Below are 15,386 nucleotides of genomic sequence, written 5' to 3'. Positions count from 1 at the left end.
TCTAATCATTGTTAGTTTGATACAAATTTTCTTGCTTTGTTACTAAGCTGCCTTTTAGAAAATGTGTTTATATTTCCACAGGTAAAACAAATATGTGTCAATTGAGTAGGCAAGCAAGGTTCCAGTGTCAGAATACACTCTTATGAATTATTTCTAAATTATTACTTAATCTTATAGGGAATTTACAAGTAAGACCTTCATTAATAAATATGTATTTATTAATAAATATATAATTGCTGTGCCTTGTTAAGGCACTGGCCTTTTGCCATTTTATATATCTATACATTATATATGATATATATGATATATATCATACAAACCAAAGGCAAAAGAGGAAACTAGCTTAAAAAAAAGAATCTGACTTCAAATAGTCCGTTAAAAATAAAATTTCTAAGTTAGTTTGTAAATTTGTTGTTTGAAGCAATTTCTCATTGTTATAAATTGTGGTTCAGTTCCCAAGTAAGTCCACAAAGTGTATTTAAGCCATAATTTAACTGAATTTTAGTACCATGTTTAAGAGAGACAGAAACTATTCACCAATTTAGAAGTTTGTTTTGTTTTGGTTCTCTTCTATAGGAACTGGTTTTGAGCAATGGGACCGAGGAACCCTACTCCCTAGGGGCTAGAAACTAGAAAAACAAAACCTTAAGTCTTTGAGCATAGGTGATAGTTTGAGTCTTAGGTAAGATGGTCAAGGTCAATAGCAACAGAGAAAAGGACCAAAGAAAAAAATTAGTAGCAGCATCAGATAAGAAAAAAAGGAGTCAGCAAGGAAGTGGGTGACTCTAATTGAGTAGGCATCCATAAGTCAGGGTGGTCTGGCTACTGCCCCCCACAAACATTAATTAGTTTAAGAAACAATTTTATTTTACAAGTGCAAGTTTAGAAAAGTAACAAAAATAACATAAGTAACAAAATAATACCTCTGGTCATTATAATGGGATGTTTTCTATGATTGAAAAATATGATGAAAAAGTCCAAACTGTACTTGTTGGCCAAATCAACGTTTAGTTCTTAATTCCAAACTGAAGTTTATATTATATAATAAGGTTTGGACGAAAAAAATCTTGAAGAAAAATGTTTATTTACATATTTACAGCCCCAGTGTCTGGCCGGTCTGTGTGCAAGTCCTGACTAAGCAGATTGTAGAGAAAAATCTCAGATTAAGCCCATCAGATCCTCTGGCTAGACTTTAAGCTTTACAGGTGTACTCCATGTGACCAGACACCTTTTCCTTGAAATGTCAGAATGCTTTAGTGTTATTCTATCGTTTCCCTCTTCCATGGGACTGCATCCATTTCTCCCAATTTTAGTAGCATATTGAGAGACATGTTGAATAGACAGGGCAGGAAAGAGATGAAAACATATATCCCAAATAGTAACAAACCAATACTATTCTAAAAATAATTCCAGACAAAGAGCAGAGACCATGTTTAAAAAGTCAAAACTGATCACTCAACTCTGTGCGTTCTGAGGACCATAAATTAACTTTAATCCATAAACCTAGCCAGTTGCCTTAGCCCACAGACTGCATTTTGGCATAAATTTTCAGCTGTGCCAAAACATATGCAGCAAGTGACTCTTTCTGACACAAGCAATATTTAACTGGATCTTTTTAAAATAACAAAAATATACTTGTATTTGAGAATAACAATAATACAAACTTATATTATTGTATTATAACATACTTTTACAATATAATATACTTTTATATTATATAATAATGTACATTTTATGGATTTTTTAGTTTATTATTCTACTCTTAGTTTTGTTCTTCAAATATACCTGGAAAAAAATTTAAGTAAATTTATAAGTGGAAATATTTAAATGTTCCATTACTTGATAGTACTGGAAAACGTGTTTGTTTGGTTATTAGGGAAATGCAAATTAAAACTCCCCAAATATACTATAGAAGATATACACATCTATGGTATACAAACAATTAGCGATTCCTTCCTCTCCTTCTTCCTTTATCCTGAGGGAAGAGCGAGTGAGCCTAAGCTTTAACAGGTTAGAGAAAGGAATCTTACACATCTACTAAATTTAAAGTTCTATTATTAAACGCCTAAGTTTTTAAGTCACTCGGTTTCCTAGCTACTTCAATGGAATCAGCAGTCATAGATCCAACCCCAACTCCAAGACTGGAACGTCGTAATGATAGTTCCAAGGCAGAAATCTGACGTAACTCTTTGCGACACAACTTTACAGGCGTGACACCATGAAGCTGTCCCACATTTCCCACTGGCTGAATTTGGGGTGATGGTCGACTATGAGATTTTGTAAACTGATTTTCATCTATTTCTGTTTTATCCTCAGTGCTAAACAAATACCCACTAGTGGGTGCTAAAGAGCTATAAATTGGAGGTAATTCTGGTCCATCTTCCCAGGGCTTCTGAAGATTTGGTTTTGTTCTTAAGCTGCTTACTGAACTGTCTAATTCTCTGTCTCTTCCACTTAATTTCATATGTTCAGTTCTGGATGCCCATTTTAATTCTTCTGAAACCATGCTTGCTTCTTCTGGGTTCAGAACTCCATCTCCAGCATCATGATCTAAAAATATTCCACAAAACAAAAAAAATTAGAGATTTTCTCAAAAACAGGTATGTTAATCATGATACCTAACATAACTACATTATCACTTAATATAAATTATGCCTTATAGCTTTTTTTGTTAAATGACTTCTTTTAGACAAATAGAAGTGTGAATATGAATTATTCTTATTTTACTTACAGGCATCTTACATGTGAATAACTGCGAATTTTTAATTCATGGAACAAAGTTGAGAAATAGTCTTCTAGTGATTCTGGTACTCCCTGGAAACACAGGAGTGCTTTGGGCCTCTCTGATACCCTTCCATGCCTGCCCTCCATTGGGCTTGCCACTGGGGAATCACACTCCAAATCCTAGGTAAGTGAAGCCAGCACTGGAGAATACTGGCTTTGCCTCATATCTCCAGGGAATCTTCTGGGACTTGGCATTATGTGTGTGAAAAGCTAGTCTTGGTTGGCACTCCAAGCATGGTAGCAGGGTTCTGCTCTATGAATGTACTCTGGGGTAAGCATCCTAACTTCCACCATCAAAAGGAAGATGAGAGAAGACCCCCTCAGTGAGGTACACCCCACTGGAATGAGTAATAGAGTGAAGAGAGCAAAGCTTGAGGTCCTCAAACCACAGAACCATCTAATTTTGAACACAAAAACTTGTTAAGGGAAGTCCATATAGGTACTAGACCTAATATGATGAAAAATGCCAACTTTAACAGATGTTGATACACAGTTAGTACCCTTCTAGTCCTGCAAATGTCAAGTTTAAAAAGAGAAGTTGCAGTGTCAGTTCTCAAGCCAAATCTGGCCCACAGATAAGTTTTACTTAGCCTATAAAATAATAAACAACCCAACTTTTAAGAAGTGGAAAGTTTCAAATAAAAATATAGATTTCCAGCTTTTATAGAAAAATGAGAAGAACTGGCAATGGCAGCTGGAGCAGAGTTGCTCCTGCCAAGTTAGACAACTACTGCTGTTCCCACTGCTCATTCTGGCTTCCCTGGCTCCTGCAGGCATTTTAGTTTGGGACCCCTGGTTTAAAACATAATTGATTTTCTAGTTTTTAAAATTTTTCTCACAAACAAAAATCCTGAATTAGCAAATGACAGAAAACCTCACATGGAATTAGCAGATACTCACAAAGTTGACTATAGTGGTCACAGGGGTCCCAAACTTGGCTGCACATTAGAGTTACCCAGAAGCTTTTTAAAATCCTGATGCCCAGGTCACAGTGTCAGGGGAGAGGAGCCAGGCGTCTTATTTTTTAAAGATCGTATTTGAAAGAGCAGAGATGGGCTCACTGGAGAGGCTCACTCCCAAGCCCACTTGGATTCTTCACAAAGAAAGTTTCTGTCTCTCAGAATTTTACCATTGAGGGAACAAACTAGAGAAAGACTCATTCACCCAAGGTCACATAGCTGGTAAAAGACGTGAGGATTCAAACCAGATCTTCTGACTCTCATATCCTCACATAGAGTTTTACAGTGATTTAAATTGATACAAGGATAAAGTTTTAAATACTTAAGTGTATAGACTGCATGTCCATAAAAACTAATTTTATCCTAAAAAAATATGTTAGAAAACAGATAGACTATAACAGAGGCTTGACCAAGAAGTGAACAAGATATTTTAGTCAAAAGATTAATTTTTCTGCTACTTAAAAATGCTAAAAATATTCAAAGGAGAGAGCCAGCCCTGACTGCCTAGTGGTTAAAAAGTTTGCCACGCTCCACTTTGGCAGCCCGGGTTAGTTTCCTTGTCTGTCAGTAGCCATGCTAGGGTGACGGCTCACATGGAACAACCAGAAGGACCTACAACTAGAACATACAAGTATGTACTGTGGCTTTTGAGGAGGAAAAAAAAAATTCAAAGAAGATAAATACAAGTCTGGTAGGCAGACAATGAAAAGAGAACTATCAAAACCCAATCAACTGAATATGAAGACAGTCATGTATTAACTCGGATACTGATTATTAAGCATCAATACATTTTAAGGAACTCAGAATTTGATATATTTAAATGGCTACATTTTACAATTCAAACAAATTTTGTTTGTTATTATATTAGAGCAGCATTTTGAGATAGGATATAGTACAAACTATATCCCCAACTGATTTCAACTGTAGTTTTTTTTAAGCATGGGGAAAATATTGAAAAGAATCATGCTAAAATGTTAATAGTTATGGGTAGGATTATGGGTGCTTTTTTCCTGTATTTTCAAAATTTTCTATGACGACTATATATTACTTTTTATAGCCAAAAAAATAAAAGTATTTAAGATGTTTCTGGGTAGAAGAGCAAGTTAGCTGAAATAAAACCTTCAACATTATTATCAAGATTAGACTTCCTCGGTAAGTTGGTCAGATGGGTGTTACCCTCACTTTACACATCTCCAAGATTATTTAACTTTCTATGTGTTTCATTAAAGAGCAAGATGAGGATCCAGGTTTATTAAATCTGTATGCCACCATACCACACTGTCATTTTAAGAGATGTCTAATAGACTCAGTAGTATAAAAATGGGCCATTTAAACACTAGATCTATAATTTCAGATATCTCAAATTGGAAAGTGGATTGTTTTTTTTAAAGCTAACATGGTCTTATGATGATTGTTGTTTCCTATGTAATACCTGTTTACATTTTAATTTTTTGTAGGTAGTGTTTCACACAAATGTTTTAATTACATAAGTAAATACCTCTGCATTACTACACTGAAAATCAGAAAGTCTAGTCTCTTTGTCAGGATTTATATGTTTGTATTACACCTCTATCCTAAGACAACTTTTATTCTAGAACACAGGACCAGGAGTCAGAAGATGAGGGACCTTAGACCATGTTCTAATGATTGTTCTGTTCAGGAATCACTTGAACTCTCTGAGCTTCAATTCCATGATCTAAAAATGGGGTTAGCAGACACTGGCCTACTCTAAGTTAGAAGGTTAAATGGAACTATTTGTGAAAATGTCTGTACATGATAAATACCATAAATATAGGGTAGCATTCAGACTACTTTTCTAAAATATTACTGAGTTTTAAAATTTAAAACTATGTTAATTCTACTTTGATTATATTTTCAGCATATATCTTTTCATTGTGCATGCATAAATTTTTCACTGGTATCTATATCTTTTTTTATGGTTTCACTTTTTATAATTATCTCTTTATTTATTGAGTTAATGATAGGTTACAACCTTGTGAAATTTCAGTTGTACATTATCGTCTGTCAGTCGTGTTGTAGGTGCACCCCTTCACCCTTTGTGCCCACACCCCACCCCACCTTTCCCCTGGTAGCCGCTAATCTGTTCTCTTTGTCCACAGGTTTAAATTCCTCATATGAGTGGAGTCATACAGAGATTGTCCTTGTCTATCTGGCTTATTTCACTTATAATTCCCTCAAGGTCCATTCATGTTGTTGCAAATGGGACAATTTTGTTCTTTTTTATGGCTGAGTAGTATTCCGTTGTATTTATATACCACATCTTCTTTATCCAATCATCTGTTGATGGGCACTTAGGTTGCTTCCACGTCTTGGCTATTGTAAATAATGCTGCAATGAACAAAGAGGTGCATGGGATTTTTGGAATTGCTGATTTCAGGTTCTTTGGATAGATACCCAGTAGTGGGATAGCTGGATCATATGGTAGTTCTATTTTTAATTTTTTGAGGAATCTCCATACTGTTTTCCATAGTGGCTGCACCAGTTTGCATTCCCACCAGCAGTGTATGAGGGTTCCTTTTTCTCCACAACCTCTCCAACATTTGTTACTATTTGTTTTAGTTATTTTTGTCATTCTAATGGGTGTAAGGTGATAATCTTAGTGTAGTTTTGATTTGCATTTCCCTGATGCACAGCGATGATGAACATCTTTTCATGTGCCTATTAGTCATCTGTATATCTTCTTTGGAGAAATGTCTGTTCATGTTTCCTGCCCATTTTTTGATTGGGTTGTTTGATTTTTTATTGTTGAGTTGTGTGAGATCTTTATATATTATGGATATTAAGCCTTTGTCAGATGTATTACTTGCAAATATTTTTTCCCAGTTACTGGGTTGTTTTTTTGTTTCAATCCTGTCTTCCTTTGCCTTGAAGAAGCTCTTTAGTCTGATGAAGTCCCATTTGTTTATGCTCCTTTTTCGTGCTGTCCTTGTCAGGCTTTGGTATCAGCATGATGTTGGCCTCGCAGAATCTGTTAGGAAGTGTCCCATCCACCCTAATTTTTTGGAATAGCTTGAAAAGGATAGGTATTAAATCTTCTCTGAAAGTTTGGTAGAATTCCCCAGGAAAGCCATCTGGTCCTGGGGTTTTATTCTTTGGGATGCTTTTGATTGCTGTTTCAATATATTTCCTTGTGATTGGTCTGTTCAAATTGTCTACTTCTTCTTGACTAAGCTTTGGGAGATTGCAGGAGTCCAAGAATTTATCCATTTCCTCTAAGTTATCCATTTTGCTGGCATATAGTTTTTCGTAGTATCCTCTTATAATCTGTTGTATATCTGTGGAGTCTGTTGTTATTTCTCCTCTTTCATTTCTGGTTTTGTTTATTTGAGCTTTATCTCTTTTTTTCTTTGTAATTCGGGCTAGGAGTTTGTCAATTTTATTTATCTTCTCAAAGAACCAGCTCTTTGTTTCACTGATCCTTTCTACTGCCTTTTTTGTTTCAATAGCATTTATTTCTGCTCTGATTTTTATTATTTCTCTCCTTCTGTGACTTTCAGTTTTGTTTGTTCTTCTTTCTCTAATTCAGTTAGGTGTAGTTTAAGATTGCTTATTTGGGATTTTTCTTGTTTGTTAAGATATGCCTGTATTGCGATGAATTTCCTCTTAATACAGCTTTTGCTGTATCCCATATGAGTTGGTATGGCATGTTATCATTTTCATTTGTCTCCGGGTATTTTTTTATTTCTTCTTTAATTTCTTCAATGATCCATTGCTTGTTCAACAGCATATTGTTTAGTCTCCACATCCTTGTGCCTTTCTCAGCTTTTTTCTTGTAATTAGTTTCTAGCTTTATAGCATTATGATCAGAGAAGATGCTTGTTATTATTTCAATTTTTTTTAATTTATAGAGGCTTGCCTTGTTTCCCAACATATGGTCTATCCTTGAGAATGTTCCATGCGCGCTTGAGAAGAACGTGTATTCTGCTGTTTTTGGATGGAGTGTTCTATATATGTCTATGAAGTCCAACTGTTTTAGCTTTTCGTTTAGCTCCATTCGTTTTTTTGTTGATTTTCTGTCTGGATGATCTGTCCATTGACGTGAGTAGGGTGTTGAGGTCCCCTACTATTATTGTGTTATTTTTGATATCTTCTTTCAGGTTTGTTAATAGTTGCTTTATGAACTTTGGTGCTCCTGTGTTGGGTGCGTAGATATTTATAAGCATTATTTCTTCTTGATGAAGTGTCCCTTTGATCATTATGTATTGGCCCTCTGTGTCTCTCTTTACCTGCCTTATCTTAAGTCTGTTTTGTCTGATATAAGTATTGTAACACCTGCTTTCTTTTGTTTGCTATTAGCTTGGAGTATTGTCTTCCACCCCTTCACTCTAAGCCCGTGTTTGTCCTTGAAGCTGAGGTGTGTTTCCTGGAGGCAACAAATTGTTGGATCTTGTTCTTTAATCCATTTTGCCACTCTGTGTCTTTTTATTGGAGGGTTCAATCCATTTACATTGAGGGTGAGTATTGATGCATGAGGGCTTAATGCTGTCATTCTGTTGCTTGTTTTTTGGGTTTCCTACGTTTCCTTTGTTTCTCATCCTGTGTTTTTTAGCCTACCCATTGACTTCTGCAATTTCCTATGCTGGCTTTCTTAGATTTCTCCTTATTTATGCTTTGTGTCTCTGTTCTGTTTTTTAGTTTAGTGGCTACCCTGAAGTTTGTATTCAGAATCTCATGTATATCATAGTCCATTTTCTAGTGGTCTCTTACTTACTTAGCCTAGACTGTTTCAGACCCTTTCCTCCTCCCCTCCTAAATTATTATTTTCATCTCTGATTCCAACTTGTGTTGTGAGTTTGTAGTTAGAGTGATAAGATTGTCTTTGCTTTGGTGATTTACTTCCCTTTATCCTAATGCTATTGTTGAATATTTGCTATCCTATTCCCATTCTATCTATTTGTCTCCATACTCTGTGTTTTGTGACCCCTTTCTCCTTCTTTTTCTTATTTCAGGTATGAGAGCCTTCTTGAGGATTTCTTGTAGTGGAGGTCTTGTGACTATGAAGTCCCTTAGCTTTTGTTTGTCTGGAAAAGATTTAATTTCTCCCTCATATCCGAAGGATATTTTTGCTGGATAGAGTATTCTTGGCTGAAGAATTTTATCCTTTAAGGTTTTGAATATGTCACTCCAATCGCTCCCAGCTTGTAAGGTTTCTGTAGAGAAATCCGCTGAAAGTCTAATAGGGGTTCCTTTGTAAGTTATTTTCTTCTGCCTTGCTGCCCTGAGTATTCTTTCTTTGTCATTCATTTTTGCCATTTTTACTACTATATGCCTTGCAGTAGGTCTTTTCACATTGACAAATCTAGGAGATCTGAAACCTTTGTCCACACACATTTCTCTCTCAATCCCTAGATTTGGGAAGTTCTCTTCTATTATTTCGTTGAGCACACTTTCTGCTCCATTTTCCTTTTCCACGCCCTCAGGAATTTTGATTATTCTTAAGTTGCATTTTCTCATTGAGCCAGCTATTTCTCAGAGATTTTCTTCAGTTTTCTTAATTCTTAGTTCTCTTTCTTCCTCTGTCTGGAGCCATTCAGCCTGTCTATCTTCGATTATGCTAATTTTCTCCTCTATGGTGTCTACATGGGCATTCAGGGAATCCGTATTCTGTTTTATCTGATCCATTGTATTTTTCATCTCTAGTATCTCTAATTGATTCTTCTTTATAGTTTCAATCTCTTTTGTGACGTAACTCCAGAACTCGTTGAGTTGTTTCTCCATATTTCCCTTTACCTCACTGAGTATTTTGATGATAGCTATTTTGAACTCATCTTCACTTAGTTTACCTATTTCCTAGTCCTTAGGACATACTTCTGTATTTTTATTGTTTTCCTTTTGGACTGGAGCTTTTATAAATTGCTGGATGGTAGAGGAGCGGTTTTTGTGCATGATGCTATTATTCGGTTGCAATTACAGCCTGTAGCCACTAGATGGGGATTAAGAGCCACACGTTCTGAGCCCTCCGCCTTCAGCCGTGATGGTGGTGCACAGCCCGGGTTGGGGGAGGAGGGGCACTTTCTCTCCTGCACAGACCTGGATTCCGTTCAGCTCTCGCTCTCTGGTTTCCCAAGCCCCTGGCTTGCTGGGGTTCCCCCACATGAAAGCTTTCCCCTGTTAGAGGGTTACCACTGCACAGGCGGTGGGAGTCCTGGACTATTCCATGGACCTGCGGGCCCCTCCCCCGCTGCTTCCCTCACCCGCAGCAGCGATCCCAGTCTCTAGGGGCAGGAGCGAAGTTCTCTTCTGCTCAGTTCCAGCTCCTCCAAGGGCGGCTCCAGCCTCTCCGCCCTCCACTGTTTGGCTGCTTTGGGTCTCCGAAGATTTCTGTTATTAGGATTTTTTGTTGTTGTTGGAAAGCAGTTGCTCTTTCTGGTTGTAATTTGGAGGGGAGAGAGTCCCAGGTGAGCTCATGCTGCCATGTTGCTGACGTCACCTAATTATCTCTTTTTTTATTGAGATATAATTGACATATAACATTATATTAGTTTCAGGTGTGTTCTTTACATATTGTTGTACCCATCTTTAAGCAGTTTTCTTTACAGGTACAAAATAGGTGTGTTCCTAAAAGGTTGTAAAGTCAACTTTTCAAAAGCCATAATGAAATTATTAGGAGAATACCTCCTCTGAAGGAAGGCTAATTCTTTTATAAAATGTCAAATATATTATTTTAGAAATAGTGATTCCTCTCTATTTGGTGGGCTTAAAGAGGATGTATTTTAATCACAGCAATTTATTACCTTCATGGCAGTTTTTACTTTTGCAAAGTGCTTTGTCATGTTTTATCATTTCACTGAGGAAGGTGCTACTTCTACATATCTACATATAATTATGCAAGAAAATATCTTTGTCTCAACAATGGGTTTTATTATACTTTTGAATTTCCAGAGGTCAAGATTTGAAAAGACCTGACTGATCTTAGAAATACAAACAATATATGTTACCTTTACTTTTATTATTCTCTATTCATTTTATATATTTTTGTGATAGTCAGAAGGTGTAATTTACTATAAAATAGGAAAACAACAGCTATCTTAGATTATAGGGTTATTTTAAGGATTTAATGAGTTAAGGAATACAAGAGCCCCTCGTACATGGCAGGCAACCCGAAAAATGACCGTTTCCCTTCACATACATACATGTTTGTTCTTCATCCCTCCTGTGGTTCTTTCTGTCTTACACATGGAATGGACAACTATTTTTGTTTACAAAGACAAAGAGAAGTTAAATATCTAATCCTAAATAACCTAATCAATTGGGAAAGGCTACACTATGAACCAGGCAGTGTGAGCATGACAAATCACACTAAATGTCTTACGTTCTGATGGTACCAGTTGCCGTCGAGCTGCTTCTCCTACCAGTTCCTTAAGTTTCTTCTTAAGATCTCTGCTGGTTTTCTTATAGAAATAAAGATCTTTTTCCAGCTGCTGTATTTTATCTTCATATGTTTTTAAAGTTTCTGTAATGCCTTCCCCATCTTGCTCTATAAAACAGAAATTTACCTTTAAAATCAGCTTAAAATAAATGATTGAAAATGATGTTCTAACATAGCCCCCAGACTATATTTAAAGGCTCAAAAGTACGTTACACATATCTATTACCTGAATACAGTTGTTTCCAGTTACACTTTGGATTCTTCTGCCTGTAAAATTTTTCAAAGTAGGATTGAGCCATTACTCTGCTTCAGTACCCTACCCCCATCAAACACATTTTCATGATTCATAAGCACTTTTTGAGTAGCTACTAACTAGAACAGCAGAAGTAAGATGTTTTCTATAAAAAGTTCACAGAGTTTGGAACTCAGTTCCTCAGCTGTATTAATCTTATTTAAAGTTTATATCAGGAACTGTGGATATATGAAAAGTCATAAGCCTAAGGTTTATAGGCCCAAGAAATACACAGCTAAAAACCCCCACAAAAACCGAAAACCTCTCAAAAGAGGCTAGAAAGATTAAATTACAAAGGAACACACCACAAGAAAAGGAGAAGAGGAGAAACAGCATAAAGTTCTAGTTTATGCTACAATATAACTTAAAGTTCTAATTAATATTTATAAATGTCTAGCTTATGCTCTAGAACCAGTAAGACCTAGTTTACTGGCCTTCAGAAAATACATACTTTCAGATCTACTCTTTCCTATTGGTAAATTTATAAAACGGTCCTAATGGTTTGTAATTTTGTTATAATTAGCTATTTTGTAAACTTTGATCTTAGTATATTTGTATATTTTAAATTAACCTATCATCTTGTTTAAAAAAATACTTTAAATTAATGACAACATAAATTAGAATCTCCATAAAGTATATTTTATAAATCAACTTAATTTTATGTCCCATATTCAGTTAAAATTAGAAAATTCATAAATTGCTAACTACAGTTATAACTTTGTTATGAAAAACTTGTATAGTTGTAGAAATGAATGATTTTTTAAACGTTCTCATTTGGCTATAACTTTTGTGGTACAATGCCAATTACTTGAAAAATACATTAAAAACTCTGTTAGGATATTACTTTTACAGACTTAAGACAGAACTAAAATAAGGTAAGGAGAGCAAGTTTGAACGAAATGACTTCTGGGATCATGTCAAGGAAATCCTGTCATCAGGAAATTGGTTGATATTTAATTGGTTATAGGATTAACTTAGTTGCAAATTGCCTCAACACCCAAATTGGTAATTCTCCAATTTTCTGCTTGCTCAGGTTGTTTCTTCCAGATTCTGTTTAACCCATTTCCAGCTAGAGAATCACAAGAATCAAGACTAAGTAGCTAAGCAGCCTGGACTGAAGCAGTACCAGTATTGTCTGGCAGTGATTTTGTTGCCATAGCAACTATTTATATATGGCCATATGCCCGGTAATATGAGGACCGACTGATATGACAGCTCTTTCCACATTAGAGTTGACAGCTGAACTACTGAGCTGTGCCCATCAATGGTAGACTAATTTTGACCTAAGATATAACCTAACTGCACAAAATTTACAATCAACTGAAAATTATAACAAGAAATATAACTAGAAATCTGACAGCCTCATTCCACATTTCTACACAAAAACTAGACCAACAACAAACTAATGGAATTACTGCAGTTCTTATGTGTGTGCTGGGGACAGGCAGAAGGGAGGGCATTTCAAGCATGAACAGCCCTACATCCAAGTGAACTGTGCCAACATGTGGCAACCAAAACACATAGAGCACAAAAACACGTAAGTAGTAACTGTTTATCCAGGTTGGGCTTATAAGTAATCAAATTCTGTCCAATCTTCCTTCTCCAATCAACCTCCTACACATCACCTTTACACAATTAATGAGAAGGGACAGGTACCTCTGAAATGATGTAAAAGCAACTGCATTTTTTGTTCGTGTTCCTTTTGCTGGAGGGTCAGTCTCCGGTCACACTGCAATTTCAGATGTTCCAGTGCAGATTCCAACTCACGAACCATATCATCCCGTTCAAGAACCTTCATTTTAATTTCTTCATTCTGTAACTGTAGTTTCCGTTCAGCTTCTCTCAAATTAACCACCTAGCAAAGACATTTTTTGACCCTTTTTAAGTGTGTCTTAAAAAGCTTAATATAATAGATTAACCTACTTCTCTTAGACTATATAAGATGAACTTCCTTAATCACCATGGTATAACTAGGCAGTGCTTTGTAACATACCTACAAAATAACCTAACAGCCTTTTGAATTTGTTGTTGACCTTCTCTCCAGAAAAATACTCATTTCTACAAAGGGTTCTCACGATCAGAAAATCCACTGATGTCGGCCTGGGTGCTCTGAGTTAAGAGCCCTTGCTCTAAGAGCACCATAAGAGTCATCTATATCAAAGCTGCAGACAGTACTCCACCATTTTTCTCCCCTCCATATACCTAGTAATAGGATGCACTCTCATCAATAATAGTAGCTTACTACTGACAGTAATTATCCAAGAGGAGGGCTGTGCATACTATTTCCATTAATTTTTTCATCTTTATTTCACTTGTCTAACAGAATTAGAACTTTATTTTAAAACTTCAGTGTTTTATTTTTCAGTAATTGTCTGATACTCCCTTAAATTTAATATACTTTTCAGAGAAAAAAGTTATCTACTTGTTTAACACTTCATAATATGTATCTTGAGAAGATATTAGAGAGAAGATATAGTTCTCAGTGCTAAGAAACATCTCCGCATCAGTAAACTGTCAATTTTAATTGACATTAAGCATTCAGGTTAATGCTAAAATCTACTACAAAGTAGTCTTTGCCACTGATGCACCACTTCATCTCCATTTCAATCCACAGGTTACGATGAGCAAGGACAAGGACTCCTACTCTACAGCAATGAAGGAGAGAAAGGCAACCCAAACTTGGAGGGCCCCTGATTTTTCATGAATGCTGAGTAGCAATACCAAAATCTAGAAAATATCCAAGAAATAGTGACTGACGAATATAACTTAAATCCTTGATTTTTAAAACTATTTCAAAAAACCCTTCTTTCAAATGATCCTTCAATTTTAAGAAACCCAGCATTAGGCCTACATATTTAGATGATCACAAAGGTTTCAGATGTCAACATTCAGTACTATAAAGAGAAATGATGTTTAAATTTGTAGTAAAACTATCAAACCTTAAGGCCTTTCAATTTCTTTAAAAATTCTAAATAAATGTGGGATATATAAGCATCTTGACCCCTTTTTATAAGAAAACTCTGTCCCTCAAAAAACAAACCTTATTGAAATATCTGAAAAGAATAGCTCTAATTTCAATAGGGTTCAGGCAAATTAGTTTTTCCAAGACATCTGCTTCACTATGAGAAAGGTTTTGTAATGAAGCTCTGAGTGAGTTCTGGCGACTCTGGATACTTTCATTCTTGTATTCAATTGCAGCTTCCAAAGCTTCAATTCCTTCTTCAAGTTGGAAAAGAACATGTTCTTCCTAGATATAATACAATAGAAGTGACTCATTTTAAATGAAATGGTATAACTTGGACTTTGTCATATATTAAGATTTTACTGTGCTGTTTGAGTCTAATGGACATTACCACTCTTCTACTAAATTTTAAGAAAGTAATGTTTATTCAGTACTTGCTATGCTACACAATGCACTGTGTGTATACACATATATACAACCTATAATCGTTGAATCCTCGCAATAAACCATGAGTAGTAAAATGGAAGAGGCAGAAGCTTAGGTGAGTTATGAAATGTCCCAAGGTCATACAGCAAATGCTGGTCACTAACGAATACACTTGAGCAAACTTCAGCCCACAGGATTGGTCGTATATCTCCCTCCACTGCTCCTAAAGTGCATATTATGTGTCAGTGAAATCTGGAGACCTGATGTCCCTTCAAGGATCTATCAAAACAGTACATTGCTGGGAGGGAAACAAGAAATAGACTTAGAATAAGTTATTAAGAACTAGTAATCAGAGGAGAGTCTCTAGGGAAAAAACACAGTATGGCATTTAAAGAGTAGTGAGGATTTAAGGACATGAAACATTTCATAAGATTCTTATGAGATGTCATTAGAGGGAAAATATAGGCATTAAAAATGGTGGTGGCCTAACATTTTCTTGATATGCCAGAGATGATTTCCTTTGTAGGAAAAAAAGTCTGATGAGTCCCCGTCAAAAAACCTAGCAGTTCTTTG

General features: G+C 35.8%; 1 protein-coding gene across 5 annotated transcripts in view; it reads right to left on the bottom strand.

The window, feature by feature from the left end:
* Positions 1 to 1,706: 1,706 nt before the first annotated feature.
* KIF27 (kinesin family member 27) overlaps positions 1,707 to 15,386 on the bottom strand; it is an 88,662-nt gene continuing 74,982 nt past the window's right edge. For 4 of the 5 annotated variants that reach the window (XM_070495438.1, XM_014828522.3, XM_014828521.3 and 1 more), the window contains 4 exons: positions 14,466 to 14,672; positions 13,082 to 13,280; positions 11,077 to 11,241; positions 1,707 to 2,550 (listed from right to left, as the gene is read on the bottom strand). In XM_070495438.1, coding sequence (XP_070351539.1) covers positions 2,066 to 2,550; positions 11,077 to 11,241; positions 13,082 to 13,280; positions 14,466 to 14,672 — 1,056 coding nt within the window. In that variant the 3' untranslated portion in view covers positions 1,707 to 2,065. Of the gene's footprint in view, positions 2,551 to 11,076; positions 11,242 to 11,308; positions 11,401 to 13,081; positions 13,281 to 14,465; positions 14,673 to 15,386 lie in introns of those variants that run through there. The other variant, XM_044756526.2, reaches the window with a different exon arrangement.

Source organism: Equus asinus, chromosome 23 (genome assembly GCF_041296235.1).
Source record: "Equus asinus isolate D_3611 breed Donkey chromosome 23, EquAss-T2T_v2, whole genome shotgun sequence".
Taxonomy (NCBI): Eukaryota; Metazoa; Chordata; class Mammalia; order Perissodactyla; family Equidae; genus Equus; species Equus asinus.
The sequence above is the reverse complement of the archived record's forward strand: the minus strand, read 5'-3'. Positions and strand labels throughout refer to the sequence as shown.